Source organism: Pogona vitticeps, chromosome 1, assembly GCF_051106095.1.
Source record: "Pogona vitticeps strain Pit_001003342236 chromosome 1, PviZW2.1, whole genome shotgun sequence".
In the NCBI taxonomy this organism is placed as follows: Eukaryota; Metazoa; Chordata; class Lepidosauria; order Squamata; family Agamidae; genus Pogona; species Pogona vitticeps.
This window is the reverse complement of record NC_135783.1, coordinates 258,781,104-258,804,256: the sequence shown is the minus strand read 5'-3', so window position 1 is coordinate 258,804,256 and position 23,153 is coordinate 258,781,104. Positions and strand designations below refer to the sequence as shown.

Below are 23,153 nucleotides of genomic sequence, written 5' to 3'. Positions count from 1 at the left end.
CTGTGTGAACCAAACTGTGTGTATGTATGATTGAGACTAAGCCACGTTACTGTATCTTATTCATTTGATCATTTTATTTTCCCTGTGTGTTGTTTTAAATAAACCTTATTCTTTTATTTGTTGAAAATCCATCCCTGGTCTGTGTGACTTCTTATAGGGAATGGTTGGTGGCAGCTTAGTGAAACTGTGGCATCCTCCAGTAGGTCTGGGTTTGTCACAGCCCTGTCTTTGCTGTCCTTCCACAAGTGGGCAAATATCTATCTTTTCAGACTAGCTTTCTCTTAGTGGTTGGCTATCAAAGGATGTGGCTTCATTTGAGACCTGAATTGAGAGAATTGGATTTCACTGTGATTTGATTCGCAGCCCGTATTACATTTCAAATCACATATACAAGAGCCCACAAGGGCTGCAGATAGATATCTTGGTTCCATGTTCTCATTGTTTGTAATGTGACTCGCACTCATGCCCACCTTATTTCCTTCCCTTTACAATATAAAGTCAAAAGTAATGAATTGTCTCTTTCTTGAACAGAGCCCAATCCAGTTTCTGAGCTTCACGTTGAAAGCGTCAGTACCACAACAGTGAATTTAACATGGAAGAGCGAAGACCTGCATGCTACTAACTATACCTACCGAATAGAAATAGAAGGAAATGCATCTCTTAGAAATGAGTCTTCTGATACCACCAGTGCAGTAATTAGCAACCTGGAACCCGGAACATGGTATAGGTTCAACATCTATCCAGTCGCCCCTGATAATAAAACTGAGGGAGAGCCAAAGGATACATTGCTGTATACAAGTGAGTACACAAAATCTATCAAGGTGATTCTAAGTATACAAAACAAATGAATTGGTTGTGGACATGGGCGAGGCCCTTCTCTGTTGCTGCTCCCAAACTCTGGAGCACCTTCCTGTGGGAGACCAGATTTTTCTTTCTTTGCTGTCCGTCCACATGCTGGCAAAGATCTTTCTTTTCAGACCAACATTTTCTTAGTACAGTAGCTTGTTATCTAAGAGGTGGTTGTTAAAACAGTACCTTTGTGTTTCTTGTGTTTTTAATGTGTTTCAGTGATTTTTATCTACAAGTTTTTAATATTATATATTTTTAATTTCTTCTTGTATGTTTTTATAAATTATTCTTATTATCTTTTAATGTTCTTTTGTTGTTTTAATACTGTAAGCCCCTTTGGGTCCTTCTTGGGAGACAGAAGAGGTATACATATTTAAAATAATACACAAACATTGGATTCCTCTATGTCAGGGGTGTCCAAACTATAGCCCGCGGGCCACATCTGGTCTGCCTTGCTGTTTTATCCAGCCTGTTCACTTAGCCTGTGCACATGGGGAGGTGGGTGAGGAAGCATCTGTGCATGTGAGGGTGCTCTTGGGTGTGCGTGCAGGGGTGCGAGTGGAGCGGTGCATGCGTGTGCGTGTGGCCACACATTCCTGTTCCTTTGGCTCTCAAAAATGTTGAAAATGTCCGGTGATACCCTCATGGTCAAAGTTTGGAGACCCCTGCTCTATGTTAACAATATAGAGTCAAAAATAATGAATTGTCTCTTTCTTGAACAGAGCCCAGCCCAGTTTCTGAGCTTCATGTTCAAAGCATCGGTACCACAACAGTGAATTTAACATGGAAGAATGAAGACCTGCATGCTACTGACTATACCTACCGAATAGAAATAGAAGGAAATGCATCTCCGAGAAATGAGTCCTCTGATACCACCAGTGCAGTAATTAGCAACCTGGAACCCGGAACATGGTATAGGTTCACCGTCTATCCGGTTGCTCCTGATAATAAAACTGAGGGAGAGCCAAAGGATACATCGCTGTATACAAGTGAGTACACAAAATCTAATGGTGTGATTATATGTGTAGAAAGGAATTGTACTGCTGGATATCTGAGTGGTTTAGATCTCTGGCCATGGAGCCAGAGGTTGGAAGTTGAATTCCCCGCTGTGTTTCTTTGATGGGCTGTTCTTGGTGGGTCATAGAGGCCCTTCCAGCTCTGCAGTTTAGGATATTATTTTTAAAAAAATGTATTTGTTTACATTCACAACATTGAGTCAAAAAGAAAAATGAGGTCATGAAATCTATAATGTGCAAGAGAACTATAGTTAAGCTTTACCGGTTAATACAATTTGCATACCTTTTTAATACAACAAATTTGTCAGCAATGCACATTCTGTTGGTCTAATACCTTGTCCTCTGAAAGTTATTTTCTGATTTATTTAATTCAAATTTATTCGTTTATTTTACAGCTCTATGTTACCCTGTAATAGAAATTTCTGAGGTGTTTACAGTAAAAGGGAACTGACCATTAGGTAGTTGCATCTTAATGCCTGAATACAAGACAGAAACTAGCAACAGAAGATAAAATAAGAATAACAACTTACAGTAGCAACTGGAAGTTAATAGGTCTTAAATAGAGATGGGTTATTCATATACAAATACTAATATCCTCCCACAGGTGGAGATAATAAAGGTCTGGCCCGCTGGGGCCAGACCATCCACTCACCATTCCGCTGCTGCCATGGGCTCCGCGCTCCCTTCCTATCACACGGAGCTCGTGGTGGATTAGCCACTCCTCGACCTGGCAGAGAGGCGAATACGAATACCCCCATCTCTAGTCTTAAAAATAAAAATAAAAATTGAGGATCTATAAATCATGCCAAAAAAAGCTTATGTTAAAAATCTATCCAATAGCAGGTAGTGGTGCTCCTGAAGGATATTCAGCTGAGGCCCTGGTCACATGAGGGAAATGTTTTCCATTTTTTCTGATATTTTCCATACCTCTATTGTACTGAATTGTGGTCACATGGTTTATATCCCGAGACGAATGTCCCAGGAACTTTTAGCCATACCAATTTATTTCATCCTGTTTGGATAGTTATGGCCGGCTACACCATGGCACCGGTTTACAGTGGTGCCCCTCTAGACGACGACCTTGCAAAACAACGAATCGACATGACAATGAGGTTTTGCGATCGCTATAGTGATTCTCAAAACAGTGTTTCCAATGGGCGATTTTCACTGGACAATGTTTGGGTCCGTGCCTCACAAACCATTTCTTGCAAGACGACAGTTTTGGCACTGATTGGCGCTTTGCAAAACGGGTGTTTTCGGGACCGATGATTTGGAGGACAGCCATTTTAACAGCTGATCGGCGCTTCACAAAATGGCTTCCCTATGGGCGATCTTCGCAAAACAATGATGATTTTTCCCCATTGGAACACATTAAATGGGTTTCAATGCATTTCAATGAGGAAACGGTTTTCGCAAGACGATGTTTTCACAAGACAGCGATTTTTATGGAACGGATTATCATCGTCATGTGGGGCACCGCTGTATTTTCTCTCTTGCTTCAAAGGCAATTTACTTACACATAAGCACACATACACATGCATTCAATAGTTATCAATACATTGACATAACAGGAACAAGGTTCGCTCTAAGGTGTGTGACTGTGCAAGTACATGTGACTCTACCGCCCTCCACAGTTTTCCTCCTCCCTCATGCAACCACAGTGATTGCTTCCAGCTCCTTTCATTCTGATCACAATGTAATCCTGCATGGGGGAGGGCAGACTGTCACACATGGTGGGGCAAACTCGCACACAGGGGGTGGAGCCCTGACCAGTGGAGCTGAAAATTAGAGGGAACATTTATTTGTTTTATTTATTTATTGGATTTCTATCCCACCCATCTAGACCAAACATCTACTCTGGGCAGTTTACAAATTTAAAAACAATAAAACCAATAAGTATATATTATAGATCCAAAGTGGTAAAGTATAAGAAATTAAGATACAGCAGGAGGGAAAGCCTACCCAAATAGCCAGGTTTTAAGTTTATTCCGGAAAACATCCAGAGAGGGAGCCAGGCGGATCTCCACTTGCAAGTTGTTCCAAAGATGAGGGGCCACTGCCGAGAAGGCCCTATTCCTCATTCCTTCCTTCCGAACCTCCCTTGGCGTTAGGCCCCTCAGCTGCCCAGCCTGGCTGGAATGAGTGACCCTGGCAGAACTGGGTGGGAGAAGGTGCTGTGCCAGATATCTGGGTCCTAAACTGTTTATAGCTTTATATGTAATCATAAGAACTTTGAAATCAATGTGGAAATGAATGGTCAATACAAGGCGGCCAGAGTGGGGGAAATATGATAGTACCTTTTCACTCCAGTAAGAAATCTAGCCGTAATCTGTACCATCTGAAGTTTCCACATCAGTCTCAAAGGCAGCCCCATGTAGAGCGCATTACAGTAGTCTAATCTTGAGACTATGAGCACATGGACCAAAGTGGTGAGCGCCCCCACATCAAGATAGGGACACAGCTGGGCAATCCACCAAAGGTGGAAATGTGCGGAATAGACCACTGACGACACCTGGGTCTCCATGGTGAGCGCTGGGTCCAGGTGTACACCCAAACTGCGAACCTCACTCTTAGTGCTGAGAGTCACACACACACACCCCAAGGAGAGGGGGTTTCCCAGACCCTTGTCTTGTGGCTGCTTCTGAGGGGAGGAGCTGCCACAGGATACTAGGAGAGTTTTCTCTACACTACAACACCCATGTGGCTTAGCAACCTTGGGAATGGCACCCTCACAGAAGGACCTCCATCTTGCCTGGATTCAGCCTCAGTCCATTCACCTGCATCCATTGCTGAAGAACCCCCAGGCAGCCCTCAAGGGATGAAACAGCATCCACTGTTGTTGGGAAAAATGAGATGTAGAGCTGAGTATCATCAGCATAATGATGACATGAAGCCCCACCTTCCCCTATGACCCCTCCCAGCAGCCTCATATAGATGTTAAACTGCACTGGAGAGATGATCGAGCCCTGTGGAACCCCACAATTGAAGCACCACGGGGCCAAGAAACTCTCTCCAATCTGCACTCTCTGGGGACAGTCCTCCAAGAAGGATCAGAGTGAGGCAAGAGTCAGGCCACCAGTTCACAACTCAGAGAGCCTCCCCAGGAGGATAGTGTGGTTGACGGTATCAAAGGCAGCAGAGATATCGAGGAGGACCAGCAGAGACAGTTTGCTCAGGAAGGGGGTTCTGTTTAGGAAAGTGCCCTCTATTGTACTGGCTGCTTCTGCAGAAATGCATTGCACACAATGGATATGGGATATCTGCACGGTAGTACTGGCAATCACACACACCCCCAGTGACATTGGCATAGCAATGCTTTAATGTAACTTCCAATACAAATAAAAAATATTGTTACTGGCCAGTAATGTAAACGTGGTGGCACCCTGCTGGCATACTTTTACCAATGTATTGATGTATGGGGGCAAAAAGTAAACAACAACAACAACAACAACAACAACAACAACAACAACAACAACAACAACAACAACAACAACAACAACAACAACAACAACAACAACAACAATAATAATAATAATAATAATAATAATAATAATAATAATAATAATAATAATAATAATAATAATAATAATAATAATAATAATAATAATATGTGTGCTGCAGTAATGGTGGTCACCTTCTTGGTTTTGATTCCGGAAAGGAAGCGGGGCAGGTACACGTTTGTACAAAGAGCAAATGAGCAGAGACCTAGTTAGATGCCCTCCAGAAGCTTATTCACTTGCTGCATGTGGGCCTGAGTATAGGACAAAGCAGAACTTTACCTGTTCAAACAGGAGTGACAGATGTTTACATCAGTTGAAGGCAAACTGATTGCAGGTATTTAAAATGGCCCCTAAATTTACACCAGGCTACTTATCCAGCACCATGTAATTATTTCTGCAAATTGTTTGTCCTTTGGTAAGTGCAGTGGAAGACAGAATACATATGCAACATGAATGAACCTGCTGACTGTAAGTGAGCTTGCTCAGCGCTTGTATCTCTGCTATCATGATGAAAATGTTTTAAAGCTTGAGAGGAGGATAGCTGGCCACACAGTTAGCAGCATACCAGACTCTATCGGAACCACACCACAGCATGCTAAATCATTCAGCTGTCTCCTTCTTCAACAGAGCCCAGTCCAGTGTCTGATCTTCGCGTGGAAAGCATCGGTACCACAACAGTGAATTTAACATGGAAAAACGAAGACCTGCGAGCTACTAACTATACATACCAAATAGAAATAGAAAGTAATGCATCTCTTAGAAATGAGTCTTCTGATACCACCAGTGCAGTAATTAGCAACCTGGAACCTGGAACATGGTATAGGTTCACCGTCTATCCAGTCGCCCCTGATAATAAAACTGAGGGAGAGCCAAAGAATACATCACTGTATACAAGTGAGTACACAACATCTATCAAGGTGATTCTAAGTATACAAAACAGTTGTGTTTTTTGTGGACATGGGAGAGGGCCTTCTTTGTCACTGCTCCCAAACTCTGCAACGTCTTCCTATCAGAGGCCAGACTGACCCTATCTTTGCTGTCCTTCAACAAGCAGGGAAATATCTCTTTTTTTCAGACTAGTTTTCTCTTAGTGGTTGGCTATCTAGTTTTGTGTGAGAAAATGATGATCAAAATGCTTCTAGCTACATTTGCTTATTAGAAATAGAAAGATTGTATTCTGTTTAATGGGTCTCATTTAATAGCACCCATCTTTTAATTGTACACTTGGAACTTGGAATATCATATATTTTTAAATCCTTCTAGTAGCAGCTGATGGAAAAATTGTAGGAAAACCAAATGATCTCTTCATACAAGTGAGTAAATAAATTTAAGAAGTACAGTGGTGCCTCGCATAGCGAGGTTAATCCATTCCGGATTAACCTTCGCTATAGCGAAACATCGCTAAACGGAATTTAAAAAGCCATAGAAACGCATTGAACTTTGTTCAATGCATTCCTATGGCTTTAAAACTCACAGTTAAGCGATGTTCCTCCATAGCGCCGCCATTTTCACGCCCTCGGTAAGTGAGGGCAGGGCGCGAAAATGCGGTGCGGACCTTCCGGCGGCCATTTTGGAACCGCCGATCAGCTGTTCTCCCCCGCTTCGTTATGCGATATTTGCTAAGCGAATCGCTTAGCGAATATCGCAAACCGAAAAAACGCCATAGGGGCCATCGCTGAGCGAATGCTCCAGCGATGGCCCAGAGCCCCTCGTTAAGTGATTTCATCTCTCAGCGAGGCACTCGTTAAGCGAGGCACCACTGTATAGTAATTTGCACACATATAATGGTATACTCACAGCAATGGCAAGGAGAAAAATGATCACATGAAATTTATAATGTGCTGTAGAACTATAGCTTTTCTGCATGTTTTGCTGCTCCTACCTAGTATAATTGCATTTAATTTAGTATAAACAGTTTACCAATACTGTACTATACATTCTGCTATTACCTTCAACCTATATATTTCCCTCTAAAATGTGTCCTCAGATTTATTTTACCTATATTCTTCTCTCCCCACTTATCTCTCTCTCTCTCTCTTTCACAACCGTTAACACATCCCAATTAGTACAGGTTCTTGGTTGGCTGACAACAATAAAAGAGAAGTTATAGTTAGAATGTAAAACTGTAATGTCTAAATGCAGCATAAAAACCAGTAGTGGGTTGAATAAATGTAGTGGCAACAGACTTCTAGTAATTTTATAACCTAAAAATGTTACAAAATCTGTAAATTATTTTTTAAAATATTAAAATAAGAGTTTAAAGTTAAAAGCCGAGGATACTATAACTATGTATAAAAGTATTGTTACTAAGCTTTTTTATGCTACTCTATTTGTGTATAAAAATTCAATAGTAAATAAAATAAAAACAATTCGTTACTAAAATTTGGTGCTTCATCAGTTCATCCCTTTGTCAACTTTAACGAATGATGAATCCTGACAAAGCACCATTTTTTCCAATGTGTCCCCATCTCTAGTTAAAAGTAAAAACCATGTAAAAATACCATTCTGTGGATTGATGGTTTCCTAATAGACCAATCGTAAGTCAGGGTTTTGTTCTTGATTTAGTGAGAGATCAGGATGCAGACATCACATTTAGCAAAATGGAAAGGTCCCAGCTTGGTTGGTGCTGGCAGGAGAAGCCAAGCAGAAGTGATAAAGCATCATATACAGTTGCAGGATTCTGGTTTATCAGAATGAATTAGACTTGTATCTATGATGAACGACGTTAACTCAGAAGCCAGAAGTGGGATTGGGTGCCAGATCTCCCACAAGGCACTCCAGTGCATTCAGTTTCACATTGTTCCTCTTTGATACTGGCCAGCAAACAAGTACACCCAGATGTGTAACTCATTAATTCTGTGACTGCAGTCCCCTCCATGGTTCACTGTTTAAATAAGTGGCAGCTATTTCAGGTGTAAAATTAGAACTGAGGTAACATTTGAATTGCCCTGTGACAGGACTATGGCCTTATTGAGGAATAGATCAGTTTACAATAAGTACTTGATAATAATTATTAAAAAGAAATGCAGATTTGCAGCATGGTGTTGCTAAATCCAACCATTGTTCAGCATATATCTGAAGGTTAAAGTTAAAAGGTAAAGGTTCCTCTTGACAATTAGTCCAGTCGTGTTTGGCTCTAGGGGGTGGTGCTCATCCCCGTTTCCAAGCCTTAGAGAGCCAGCATTTATCCATAGACAGTTTCCGTGGTCACGTGGCCAGTGCGACTAGACACGGAACCTTCCCACTATGGCGGTACCTGTTTATCTACTGATATTTGCATGCTTTTAAACTGCTAGGTTGGCAGGAGCTGCAACAAGTGATGGGAGCTCACTCTGTCACATGGGTTCAAACTGCTGGTCTTTCAACCTTGCAGCCCAGAGGCTTTCTACGGTTTAACCCACAGTGCCACTACGTCCCTATGAAGGTTACTGTGGCCTAATAAGCTCCATTCATTTCAATGTGGAAGAAGCCCTTTTCAGGAGTAGTGCTTGCCATTTGGAGTGATCTCTGTACTGTGATGAGGCCACTGCAGAGTTTTCATGGTGCCAGTTAAAGACTTATTTGTTTCTTAGTGTTAATTGGATGAGGAACATCATCACAGCTATTCTCACTTTGAATACAGTAGCTCTGCAATTAAAGTGCTTTGCATCCAGACCAGTTTTCTAGGGTTTTTTGGATAAGTCTCCTTCTCTCACCTATTTTCCCATTTATTCTGACACAAATCTTGAATCAGGTGTAGCAGTCTGTATTTTTTGTTCTCCTTATATGAGAGAACTATTTTAGCTATCTACATTTTATGTGTTTATGGCCAAAATCCTCTTGTATAGTAGGCAAATGGCATAATTTTGGAGGAAAACTGCCCCAAGTTAAAAAATCATGGTAGACATTATAAATCGCATGTTGTCACAGAAGTCAGTATGCCATAGATAATGTCTCTGATGATTTCTTCACTTCAGGCAATTCATCTCCAAAATGTACACCATTTGTGTTACACCAGCATTACTAGGCAAGAGAAAACGGGCCTATGATGTCTTTTTTTTAAAATGTATTCTCGAAGGCTTATAGGATCCAATGGTTGTTGTAGGTTTTTTGGGCTGCCTGGCCATGTTCATGAGATTTTTCTTCCTAATGTTTCACCAGTCTCTGTGGCCAGCATCTTCAGAGGACAGGAGTCTGTCTGTGCTCTGGTGCAGTTTGTGGGATAGTTGAGTATTTATAGCTGTGGGATCAGCTTTTTGCCCTTTTCAGGAAATTGGATGATTATGGTGACCAGCGGTTTTTTTGTTGTGGACCCATCTAATTGGCTACCCCTAGAGATTTTTGTGATTACAGTGGGGTCTTGACTTAAGAACGGCTCGAGTTAAGAACATTTTGACTTAAGAACCACTCTCATAGGAAAATATTGACTTGACTTAAGTACTTAGATTTGAGTTAAGAACTGAAAAAAAACCACTTGGGAGGCAGGGAAAGTGCAAAATTTGAACTTTCAGTTAACTGTTGGCCAGTGAAAAGGGTGCCTGTCTGCTTCCTCACTCCTCCCAACGTTTAGAGAGTGGATTGGGAGACAGTCTTCGGACTGCCTGGTACTGTACTGCCTGGACTGTATTTTCCCTGCCTTCCCTGAACCTTTCTTGACCTAAGAAAAAAAGAAACAAAATATCCCCCTCTAGTGGTCGAAGGCGGAATAGCAGCTTCCCATTAGTTTCTATGGACGGAAAAGAGCAGATACGGATCAAATGGTTTTCAATGCATTCCTATGGGAAATGCAGATTTGACTTGAGAACTTTTTGACTTGAGAACTGCCTTCCAATACGGATTAAGTTCTCAAGTCAAGACCCCACTGTATAATGAAATGTTACTGTTTTGTCTTAAATTTTAGATTTTATTTTATGGTTTTTAACCTTGCAATATTGTAGACCACTTTGAAATTTTGCAAATGCAAGGCAATATGGAAATGTCTATACATACTTACATACATACATTTTTTCTTAACAGTTCCCAGCTCAGTGTTCAACATAAGTGTTACAGACATCAGTACAACAGTGGTCAACTTAACATGGAAGAACTCTGATTTGGCATCTGTTGAGTACTTCTATAGGATAAATGTCAGTGAGGGAGCTGGTGTGAACACGGTCTTCGCAGATACCAGTGCTGTAATTTCAGGGCTAAGCCCTGGGACTCAGTACACATTCAGCATATATTCAATTGCAGGAGATATGAAGACGGAAGGAAAGTCAAGCTCCATAAATTATTGTACAAGTAAGTTTGTTAAATAGTAAGATGCAGTAAAGTCTTCACCAATGTATAACTGCCAGTGATGAATATAAAAGGGGTTCAGGGGATAAAATATGCATGAAAATAAGAGAGCCTCCAACATTTCTTTTTGGAGAAAAGTGTTTAATCTTTTATATTGTATGTGTATCTTACTTATTTTGTTTCTTATGTGCTATGCTTATCACTAGAATTAAGAACTACAGAATAAATCATATCCAAATATAATATTGTATTGTATCCCTACATCGAGCAGGGGGTTGGACTTGATGGCCTTATAGGCCCCTTCCAACTTCACTGTTCTATGATTCTATGATAACATCTGTATTTGCAAAACAAATGAAGAGTAACTGTTCTGAGGCACAATGTTTATGGGTCTAAGCAAACATGCTTTGTATGAAGCACATTTTGTTTTTGCACCGGAGGACAAATTCAGAACCATTAGGTGGAACTTGCAATTCTTGACTAGTCTTTAAGAGAAACTTCATAAGGGTAAGTAGAGATGGACATGGACTGAACTATGAACCAAAAAAAAAACCCCACAAGTCAGGCTGGTCCATGATTTAGTTCATAGTTCAGTTCGGGGTTCCCATTTTGCTGAAATGAAACAAAGCGCTGAACTTTTTTCCACTCAGTACTTTGTTTTCAGCAAAACAGATGCCCTGTCCCCTTCCTGTTGCCCCTGTTGTTTCCCTACCTGGTCCTACCACCTCTTCGTCTTTGTCCTCCGCCCCTGCCATCTTTAGAGAGAGCGGCCCAGCTTCCCTTCTGGAGCCAGGCCTGCTGACTTTTCACAGGTACACACCAAGTCTGAGTTTCTAGGGAAGTGGGCCTGTCCACAAAAGCTCACATTAAAATATAGCAGTTAGTCTTTAAGGTACTGCAACATATTTGTCTTCTTTATTCTTTTGTTTTATTTTGTTTGGCACAGACTAACACAGCTACTTCTTCTAAAATTAGTATTATTCAGGTTGCCAGTTCAGTAACCTTTAGTATATATCTTAATTGCTGATAGTTCATTATGTTTGTGTTTCTTTGCCATATATGTATATCTAAAAAGCAGAAGACAGCGTGAAACATAGCCTGAACATAAAATTCTCTTTCATCAAGAATTGCTTCTTGTGAAGCTTTTTTAAAAAAACTTTAAACATTCTTAAAAATCAGTGTGTTAATCATTGTAAAGAAATTACCCTTCATAACATTTATTGAATAGTTTCTTTATTGGCTCAATCAGTACCAACTACATTTGGTACTAGGAAAATATATTTATAATAAAACCAAAGAGAAATCGGGAATGAATAGCTTTTAGGAACAACAACAACAACAACAACAACAACAACAACAACAACAACAACAACAACCACCACTTGGTTTCTTCCTCTGAGCAATGTCATCTCAGCCACTTTGTGAATATAATCTCAAGCCTTTCATATCATATATAAATACTTAAATTAGTGGCATTGTTAATTTCTACTGCTGTCCTCTCCTTTTGTAAATCTGCAACCAGAGCTTCAGTTTTTTCACAATCCTATAAATATCTATCTATTCAAGAGTGAATTCCACTGAATTTAGTGGAGCTTGCTCTGAGGTAACTGAATTTCTGCTTATAGTCTGCATTAATATGCCAGATAGAAATCCTTTTATCTTAGTTCAAGGTGTCGTTTCTCTGTGTGCAGTACGAGTGGTTCTGCTATTTGTAGTATGATTTTTATTCATTTACATTGCTGGGATGAATGATAAGTATATGATATGGAGATAAAGAAGAAAAAGAACATAGTGTGAGAAGAACTGGGGTGTTTTGTAGCTGATTTTTTCACTGCAGTATCATGTGTTAATTAAAATCCTGACATGACCACCAGTTCCTCTCCTACTCTTTTGTTGCAGTTCCAGCATCAGTGGATGTATTGATGTGTGAGCCAGTGGCTAAACAGGCAGAACTGATTCTCAACTGGACTCCTCCAAATGGGACATTTGTAGGCTTCCACCTTCTTGTCTTAAATAATCCTTGGAACAAAACATTATCTAAAGAATATAACACCACAGTAACAAATTTGAGTTATTTTACCAACTACACTGTTCAAGTTATAACTCGTTCATGTGAAAAAGAGAGCATTCCTAAAGAAATAACATGTCACACAAGTATTACTGGTAAGCATAAAGCTACTTTTCTTGAACTGGGTGTGGAGTGAGGAAGTATATTCTTCTGAAATGGATTATTTAATTCAGATTGATGAATTACACAACTGTTGGCTTGGTAGCTAACCAAATATACATATGGCAGAGGAAGTACACAGACACACAGGGTGGTTATACAGCTAAGGATCTTACATCTTACAAATGCAGCAGTTTATTTCTTACAATGTGCACCTCTTTCCCCATCAGAGGTGAGTAGCAACCGTGTAAGAAAAAAGAGCAAATAAAGACTATCGCATTTATTGTTGGTCTTTGTAGTGGCACAGGATTATTTGTTGTTTGTGCTGCAACAGGTTGACACAGCTATCTCTTTAAAAATGCAGAACAGAACATCTAATTACAGACCTAGCACATAAAAGACTGAAATATCCCTGCCTATGCAAGGTGGTTGCATAGAGACATCTTCAAATACTAAAAGGTTACAGCTGTGCCAGAGAGAATTAAGCTTGGATTTCAGCGAACCTCAGTGGGGAGGGGGTTGCATAGTTGTGTGGCAGCCACTGAGGAAGCTTCTCTATATGTCCATGCAGCTTCACTTAGAGTATAGGATTGGAAATGTTGCCTGCTGATCATTGGACTCAGTAGATCTGAATTCAAACCTCCCAACCATGGAAGATCATTGACGAATAGGGAGTACATAGGTTCAAACTATTCTTGAAATACTTCATAAACTGTGAAAATCCTATTAGGATCACCATGTGTCTGATGCATATACCATTCCATACCAGCTCTGTGCTACGGGGCAGTACAGCAATAATCTCCACAGACACTAGCCGTGTGATGACTTCTGTGTGCGTCATTTGCAATGTGTGTTGTCACTAACCATGTGATTCCTTCACGGCTTGACATTGATTCCTTACAGCTGCCCTATTGGCATGCATGCTCTTCAGAAAATCCTGGTGATTCAAAATGGGGATCAGTATTATCAGTAAGGTAGAGAAAGCACCACACTGCACTGAAGGGGTTACAATAGTTCTCAGCATGGATAAGTAATAAGAAGAACACTAAAAATGGTCTATTGTTTATCTGCTCAAGCATGGCTTCTAAATGAGATTTACATATTTTTAAACAGTGCTTTCTTCTCACTCCTTCTATATATGCTGTCAAAGACATTGGAACCTATTTGTTTTCCAGATCCTCCACCTCCATCTGATCCCCCTGCTGTCAAAGCATTAAATCACTATTCTTTGAATGTTCAGTTTGGTGTCTTTAATTCAACACATGGACCTGTAACAGCATACGCAATAGTGGTCACAACTTCAGAAGGTAAATGTATATGCAGTGTGCCTATTTGCCATTTGCTTTCTTTGATATGCAAGGAGCTGAGAGTTCTGCACTTTCTTTTCTTTAAAAAAAGGTAAGAAAATGGTAATCAGGTTCTCCCCCAGCATTAAAATGCAACATAAGGAGCATGCAGTGGTCATTCCTGATTACGTTTGCAAAGGCATTAAAGCAGGACCACAGGATCTCCAGAACTTTAGGAGCTGCACATGTCCATCCATGGACCTTGGAGGGCTGCTCTCTTGATCCCTACTTCCTTGATTATTTATACAGTGGTGCCTCGCTTAACAATTACCTCATTAAACGATGAAACCGTTTGACGATGAGGTTTTTGCGATCGCAATACAATGTTCTAATAGGAAAAATTCACTTCACAATGATCGGTTCCCTACTTCGGGAACCGATTTTTCGCTAGACAACTATTTTAAAACAGCTGATCGGCGGCTCTAAAATGGCCACCCGCTGTGCAAAATGGCTCTCCACTTGCCTTAGGACAGATTCCTCGCTATACAGGCACAGGAAAATGGCCACCCTATGGAGGATCTTTGCTTTACGATGAGGTATTTAGCCCATTGGAACACATTGAACCAGTACTTCTTTGTGGCCTCTGTGAATACACACATATGGGTTTAGTCTGCGCCTGCGCTGACATTCTCGGAGCATTCTAGAGCTAAAAGTAACAATTTTATGGGATGATCCCCCATGAGGCACAAGCTCCTCCCACCCAAGATTCCCCTCAGTTCCTTTTTTCCGCCGTGCTGTAAAGTTCTACAGAGCATAGAGCTATTTCCACAGGGGTTTTTCCCCTTAGCTTATTGATCAGTTCCCTCTAAATTGGATTCTTTCCCTTCTCAATTATCTAATCTACGATCCCCCATGAGTTGTTTTCTTTTCACTTGCCAGCTACTTGGCTTACTCTCCCTCCAATATGATGCGATCCATTATCATCCTCTGTCACCTTCAGTGTGCTTCTTTTCATTTGCACAGCTCACTTCTCGGTTCACCGCATCCCGTCTATTGGGAATGGAGGAACCGCCTTTTCCAGACCCGGCCATCACTTAGCTGAGCACTTACACTAACTACGCTGAAGCTAATAAAGGATGCTTGCACCAAGCCACTTCCTGTTAAAGATCTAGGAAGAATATATCACAGGTACAAGGTACGAGGAAATGATATAGAAATTTTGGGATGACTCCAGTGCCATTTCTATCATCGTAGAACAAATTTATCCAAAATGAGAAATGATTTCCCTGAACCCTACTAATAAGAATACGGAAACATTGATGTCTTTGGCAGGGAGACTTATTCCCTTCATTCACTTCTGCTCCATGTGGCCAACTATCAATCACAATAGGCGCCTACCTGGAGCAGTTTTGGTCTCAGATTCTACCTCTCTTGGAATCCATTAAAACAGAGCTTAGAAATTCTTGCTCTGAGACCACGACTCTAGCAAAGCAACACAGGATTACTGCTTGACATGCAAAGGGCTTCAACTACTGTCGCATCCTTAGTATCTATAGAAGGCTCTTTCAGTTCTACCCATAGTCCTTTCAACCTTATCTGGAGTTTCAGCCTCCCAGACATTTCGGTTCATACAAGAATGTCACCACATCTCTCAAGGTTACATTATATAATTGTCTTTGTTCCCCTTTGAGTAACATTAGACTCACTCTTTTTGTCTATATCCTCCAGGAAGAGACCTCTGCCTCCTGGGTAAACATGCCATAATCCAAGTTCCTACATCTGGCTTATGCATGGCTTCTACTTCTGTGCTATTATATACATAGAAAGGATAGAGGCATCCATCCCATCCTTGGTCTCAGAAATCTTTTCATGTGTATTCTACCGTAAGTTTCAGATTCCAGCCTCAACACTATTATCTAATCAGTAATTCCTAAGGTTTCACTGCCATTCAATTTTTCAACATCTGCAAGGTCTTTCAGATGGTACAGGACATCAGTTTGATAATAACCTTCCCCTGCAAGATATGGACATCTACCTGTACTGGTACTATAGCGTATGTTTTTCTAAAAAAAAAAAAAATTACTAGCAATCATCTCCCCAAATTCATGACCTCCACGGCTTCAGTGCTAAAGCAATCCAGACTCAGCCTCGAACCACTCCAATAGTGGTATCTTTTCTTTTTGACCAACTAGAGGATCCCTAATCCAAGTAATTGCAAGTTCGGTTCTATCACCATTGGAAAGTATCGACCTTCAATGTATTCACTGGGGTCTGTCTGCCGACAACAGGTTTTATTGCTCCTGTGCAGGTGCGGACGGAAACACTGTCGGGGACATGTTCATATGGCAGTGGACAGGGAATTTGCCATAACTCTTCCCTCTGATACATTTCATTCTACAGAGAATCTTCCATCACCATCATTCCTAATCAAATGCGATCCAAATACTTCCTTGAGGTATTTGGTCCTAGTTTGCCTGTCTCAGATCGATATAGACAGATACATGTCAGTTCCCTCTGGTTCCTCACCTCCTAACTTTGGAGGGAAGGATGGTCTACCATTCAGGTCTATCGTCCATGAACTTGGCAACCTGGGAAATACTCCCACTTTGGCATCAGTGCTCGATCGAGCTCAAAAACCATGAACTCGATGTCGATGTGTAAATAAATAAATCTTTATTAAATATACTGAAACAAAGAACTACCTTACCAACTTTCTTAGAAACTGTTGCCTACTTGGCTTTCTGTTTATGCTTTAAAATGTTATATATCTGCTATTGTTGCCCATTAACCAGATTATTCTGGTATGTAGGACTTTTGTCTCACTCTAGGGTCAAACATCTTTTCACAGGACTCAGTACCACCCGTCCTCCATGTAAACGCATTGTTCCTCAATGGTCTATAGATTTCTAAATTCACTCATGTGCCCGCCATTCGAGCCCATTTTCTCTTCAGGTGCCAAATTACTTACTTTGAACAGCCTTCCTAGTGGCTGTCATCTGCCAAGGGAACACGCGAAATAGCTGGATTGTGGTTTGATCCACCTGTTATTCAATTTTCCTGATAAAGTGACTTCCTACTTTAATGTCTTATTCCTGACGTATTCAACTAATTTTCATGTTTATCTATGCTTCATCTTACCATCATTCTTCAGATCACCATCATCTCCTTTAGAGCACATGCTCCACAATATTTATGTAAGACGCTCACCAGCATTTTCTCTGGACACTACCAGAGCTTCTAAACAGATGACAGGCTCTTTTGATGCTTTCATTATTTTCATTTCAAAAGTCCAGTTTCTTCCTATCCATCTCTAGATCGATGGTCCAGGCTGTATCTATGGCTTGCCAGCGGTCAGACGAGTCACCATCTAATCAGCGTTAGCCTCGCTCCACGGAGTGCTGTCTACCTCGGCTGCATCCAGAGTAGAATCGAGACTCTCGACATCTACCGTGCACCAATATGATCCATGCCATCTACCTTTGCAGAGCAATACTGGCTATGCGTAGGTACATGCAGTACCACTGGATTTGGCAGAAATGTGATGCCATCCTTCCTACCGTGACGTCCCACCTGCCAATAAGTAAGCTTGGCAGTCACCCATATGTGTGTATTCACAGAGGCCACGAAGAAGAAAGAAAGGTTACTTACCTGTAACCATGGTTCTTCGAGTGGACCTCTGTGAATTCACACTACCCACCCATCCTCCCCTCTGTCGTCATGGGCATCTTATTGTTGTATAACTCTCATGCCCGGCGGACAAATTGCAGGAACTGAGGGGAATCTTGGGTGGGAGGAGCTTGTGCCTCATGGGGGATCATCCCATAAAATTGTTACTTTTAGCTCTATAATGCTCCGAGAATGTCAGCGCAGGCGCAGACTAAACCCATATGTGTGAATTCACAGAGGTCCACTCGAAGAACCATGGTTACAGGTAAGTAACCTTTCTTTTTCAGTGCATTTCAATGGGCTTTTTCGTTTTGCTTGACAAGGATTTCGCTTAACAGTGATTTGAATGGAACAAATTATCCTCGTCAAGCGAGGCACCACTGTACTTATAAAAATTAGGGGAAATGTCTTAACTGAAAAAGCACGCTTGCAACTCCAGTAGCTAAAAAATATATTTTCAATTAAACTGGGAAACAGGGGTATTGGGGGCCTGTGCACCCTGCCACCCCTCATCCCACCACCCGGTTTATGGCACCAGCAGAGGTGGGATCTGTTGACAACAAAACCATGGGCTCCAGCTCTGCTTCTGGGCTCAGAATGGCTTTTATTAGTGGAACAATCTCACTCCCCACTGCTTCCCCCCCCCCCACACAATCTTATAGGGCTGAGTTACAGGGATAAGAAAGTGCTATTGATTTTTTAAAAAAATTCTTTCAAGGAACCTTATTGGCTATTTTCTTTTCCTTTGGAATATCTTGACCTTGTCCTAGGCCTGGTGCCAAGTCATGTTTACTTATCTAGATCTTGTTCCAGAGCTTTCTTGGTTCTCATCAAGGACTTTGATAAGAGAAAGCAATGTGTTCAGTTGCAAATACGCTGTGTTATGAAATTTGTTTGCTTTAGGTTTTTTTTATGTAGTTATGGATACTGGAGAAAAGCTCTGTTAGGTTTAATATATTTGGTGAAATACTTTGAACATGTCCAAGATCTGATGGGGAACGTCATATGCAGAAATTTGTGGTCACTTTTGTCATCCAGAAATATTTGATCATACAGTTGGTGTACATTGACATATCGCTTATTGCAATTATCAGTAAATTTTACCAGGTAGCTATATTAAGTAAGAGGTCATTGAAATAGGACACAAGCATATTGATTTTTGATAGCATGACTGAATTTTGTTATAAAAATAACTAGGTGTTTCTATCACTGATGTGCTCTGAGGCTCTAGCTACCTATTTTCCAGATTTGGCTTACAAATTATATTATTGTACATTTTGTTTTTTTGCATATAGGACCAATCTCTAATGATTCCTTGCAGTATACATATGATGAGTTCATCAAAAAGAAAACAAATGCTTACGTTGCATCTATCATTGAAGTCCAGCAAAAGTATTCCTCTTCCTCTAACAGTCAACAGTATGATATGAAAGTAGGAGATGGATCTAAAGTATATGGTTATGTCAACGGAAAGTTAGATCCCCTTGGTTCATACAGGTATTTTTCTTCATGTTTTTCACTATATTTTCTTATGTGCAGAATGAAAGTGACACTGAAGTACATATTAGTGTTTGTCATTAAACACTGTGCAGCTTAGTTGTCATTGCTTTCTCCTCCTATAGGGTGTGTGTTGCTGGTTTCACTCAAATGAATTTAAATGAGACAATTCAACTCATCAATGTGGACAAGAGTTTTCTCTCATTTTCGCCTAGTTCAGGGACTGTAGTCCTACCTCAGAACCCAGGTACAACTATGAAATTGTTATTGAGAGTTCTCAACATTCTCTCTTTTCTTTAAATGCAAGTATATACTAACTTTGAATAGAAAGAAAACATGGTATACACACACACACACACACACACACACACACACACACACACACACACACACACACACACACACACACACACACACACACATATATATATATATATATATATATATATATATATATATATATATATATATATATATATATATATATATATATATATATATATATATATATATATATATATATATATATATATATATATATATATGTTTGTTTGCTTTATTTGGGGGTCTATACCCTGCCTCCAGTAAGTTCCCTGGGTAATGCAGAAATTTAAAATTACACACAGACAAGTAAAACATCACAGTTGTTTTTTAAAAAGCAGATGACAAAGATGAAGTTAAGCCAAAATAATATAAACACATTTTTCAGGGATTAACTATCCTGGAGAAATAAAACAATTCCTAAAAAAGTTTTACGTGATGCTGAAGTGCCATAAAGACAGAAACCAGTGAAGCCAGGAAGAGTTGAAACCAGATTCAATATGTGCAATGGATTACTTGTCTGCTCTTCAAGTTGGGAATTCAAATACTGATGAGTGTCCATTTTCACTTTTGGGGAGTAATGCAAGATTCAGAACATACGCAGAATGTTTATTCTAAAGGTGGCCCGCCATATGTTTTGTACTCTGACCCCCCAAATCCTTGATTATTGACCATGGGACTTCCAAGAACTGACTTCCAGAACATCGAGCAGACTGACAATGCCCTATCCCTAATTTATTCCACATTTGAAAATGGGCAACCGTAAAACCTCAGTTCTGAATCAGCTCTATGATCTGTTGCTAACTGGAAAGCAAAACTAGCTGTTGAGGATATCTTGCTGAAAAATTCTTCTGCCATCTACATTTTTAGAAATGTTCTGACTTATCACCAAAATGTTGGCTGTTTCTTTATTTTTTGAAGATGTCATCACTGGAGCTGTTGTTGGATGTGTTCTGGCTGCTGTAATTGTTGCTGTAATTGTAGGATTCATATTCTGGAAAAAGAGAAGGTACGTTAGCTGCTTTGTTCTGCTTTACAAAAAATGGTAAATGTTTCTCAATCAAGTTGAAGGTTTTCGTTGTGCCATCTTAGATATTTCTAGATGTTTAATATTTGATGAGGCAAAATTCTACGGTTTCTGTTTCACATAAATGGACATTTGAGGAATTGCTGCACTAAATAGATCTATTGAACTGTATTGACTGCCATTCTGAGCAAATGGTGAATTGTTTTTTAATTAAAAGTTTGTTAGTAGAGAACTATCTCCCACCCACCCTCACACAAAAAAATTTCTGCAATCATCAACATCCTTTGAAGAAAGAAAGAAAGTGAAACCAATTTTAGCCTGCTTTTATTACATAGTGCCCTCTCCCTCGGCATCCAAAATATGGGGGGGGGGGAGGGGAAGCCTCAGAGCAATACTGTGGTGCCTTGATTTATGAACTTAATCCGTCCCAGAAGATGTTTGTAAGTCAAAAAGTTTGCAAGTCAAAGCAGCATTTCCCATAGGAATGCATTGAAACCCAATTAATCCGTTCTGACTGTTTTTTTGTTCTCATGTCAAGGCACAGTTTGTAAGTCAAAGCATTAGTTCCCATAGGAACTAATGCAAAACCTGTTAATCCGTCCTCTACTGCTAGGAGGAGAATTTTTCTTTTAATCTAAGATGAACGTAGGTTTTAAAAAGGGCAGGGAGGGAGGGAACGAACACCTTTAAACAGAAGACCTTTAAAACCAAGCAGCTTTAAACCAAACCAAGCACCTTTTAAACCAATTTCTACATTTTAAAATTACAGTACCAGGCAGTCCAAAATCCATTTCCCGCTTTCCCCACGGTTTTCGTTCGTAAGTCAAAGCAAAATGTTGTGAACAGAGCTATTCGTAACTCAAAATGTTCGTAGGTCAAGGCGTTCGTAAGTTAAGTCACCACTGTAATTTGGCAGCCACCAACAGCTAATTACTTAATACAGATAGCTGACAGAGCAGACACTATTTCTTTTCAAAAACGTTTTTCTACCGGGTTTATATCTTTGGACTGCACTTCCCAGGATTGCTTAGTCAGCATGGTCATGTTTAATTAATGGCCTATTTGCCATAAAAGTAGGCTAAAACAGGTTCCACTCTCCTTGTTTTTCATTTTCCAGCAAGTTGTGTGGATTTAGAGCAAGTTGGGCCTCAGTGATTTCCTTCTTGGGAAAGCTTTGTGAGTGTTTACATGCCTAAGTTTGTCTCAAAGAAATTGTTCCTTGTTTATTTCTGTTTGGCTTTCAGATGTGGTCTGGCTCGTTCAGTGCTTCCTTGAAAGATCTAGATTGGGTGGGCAACATGCAGCTAGCAGGCCATATGCAGCCCTCAGAGGTTCAGATGTCTCCCCTAGACTTTTGCCCCCCCAAAAAATAAATTACTTATGGGAATATTTGAATTAGATACTCAAAGCAGGCTCAGATTGGTTTCACTGTTTTTGTTTCTTCAGTAATAATAATTGTGTGCCGTTGAGTCAATTCTGACATACCGTGACCCTTCTCAGGGTTTCCCAGGTAGAGAATCTACAGAAGTGATTTAGCATTCCCTTCTTCTGGGACCACCCTGGGACTGTGCAGCTTGTCCAGGATCACACAGGAGGCACAGTGGGGAATCAAGCTCTCATCTTCTGGCTCTGTAGCCAGATACCTAAGCCACTGAGCTATCCAGCCAGCTGTTTTTTCAACGGAACCTAGAAATTATAGGGCTTTTGATGGGGTTGTGGGAGCAGGATAATTCTCTGTTAGCAGCCTCATTGTAGAAAACAATTCATAGTACTCTTGGAATAAAAGTCAATACAACTAAATAGATCTGAATATTTAGCACATGAATTTTCAGGATTTTCATATACAATGGTGCCTTGCTTAACGACGACAATCCGTTCCAGGAAAATCACCGTTAAGCGAAAACATTGTAAAGCGAAAATAAAAACGCCATTGAAACGCATTGAAACCTGTTCGATGTGTTCCAATGGAGTAAAAACTCACCGTCCAGCGAAGATCCTCCACATGGCGGCCATTTTTGCTGCCTGTACAGCGAGGAATCCATCCCTAAACACAGCGGGGAGCCATTTTAATCACCCAGCGGCCATTTTGAAACAGACGATCAGCTGTTTAAAAAATGTCGTTTTGCGAAGAATCAGTTGCCGATGCAGGGAACCGATCATCTCAAAGCGAAATTCCCCCATTTAGACCATCGTTTTGCAATTGCAATCGCAAAAAGATCGTCATAAAGCAGATTCATCGTAATGTGGGGCAATCGTAAAGCGAGGCACCACTATTAAACAAAACCATAGAATCTTACATTTACATTTTTTTTAAAAGAACCTTTTCTGGGATGAAAAAAAAATCCCTTTTTGTTGTTTGACGGGGGGGAGGATTCTGCTATGATTGGATCCCCACCCCACAATTTTTATTTTTATTTTTGTTCATAATGTATGACCACAATTGGATACCAATTTTTTTCTTCTTAAGAACCTACATGTTCAAAAGAAAAAACAATTTGGGTGAATACTTAAGTGGGTGTAACCCTCTAATCTCTGGAATTTGCCTCCCATAACCTGGAGAGCTACAGC

The 23,153-nt window shown here is 40.4% G+C and overlaps 1 protein-coding gene across 2 annotated transcripts in view; it reads left to right on the top strand.

Moving 5' to 3' along the window:
* PTPRJ (protein tyrosine phosphatase receptor type J) overlaps window positions 1-23,153 on the top strand; it is a 123,201-nt gene that overhangs the window by 85,984 nt on the left and 14,064 nt on the right. Inside the window, exons 5-12 of one of the 2 annotated variants that reach the window (XM_072985684.2) lie at window positions 1,572-1,838; window positions 5,993-6,259; window positions 10,361-10,624; window positions 12,521-12,784; window positions 13,964-14,095; window positions 19,036-19,237; window positions 19,363-19,484; window positions 20,480-20,567. In XM_072985684.2, coding sequence (XP_072841785.2) covers window positions 1,572-1,838; window positions 5,993-6,259; window positions 10,361-10,624; window positions 12,521-12,784; window positions 13,964-14,095; window positions 19,036-19,237; window positions 19,363-19,484; window positions 20,480-20,567 — 1,606 coding nt within the window. The remainder of the gene's footprint in view (window positions 1-1,571; window positions 1,839-5,992; window positions 6,260-10,360; window positions 10,625-12,520; window positions 12,785-13,963; window positions 14,096-19,035; window positions 19,238-19,362; window positions 19,485-20,479; window positions 20,568-23,153) is intronic. The other variant, XM_078383852.1, reaches the window with a different exon arrangement.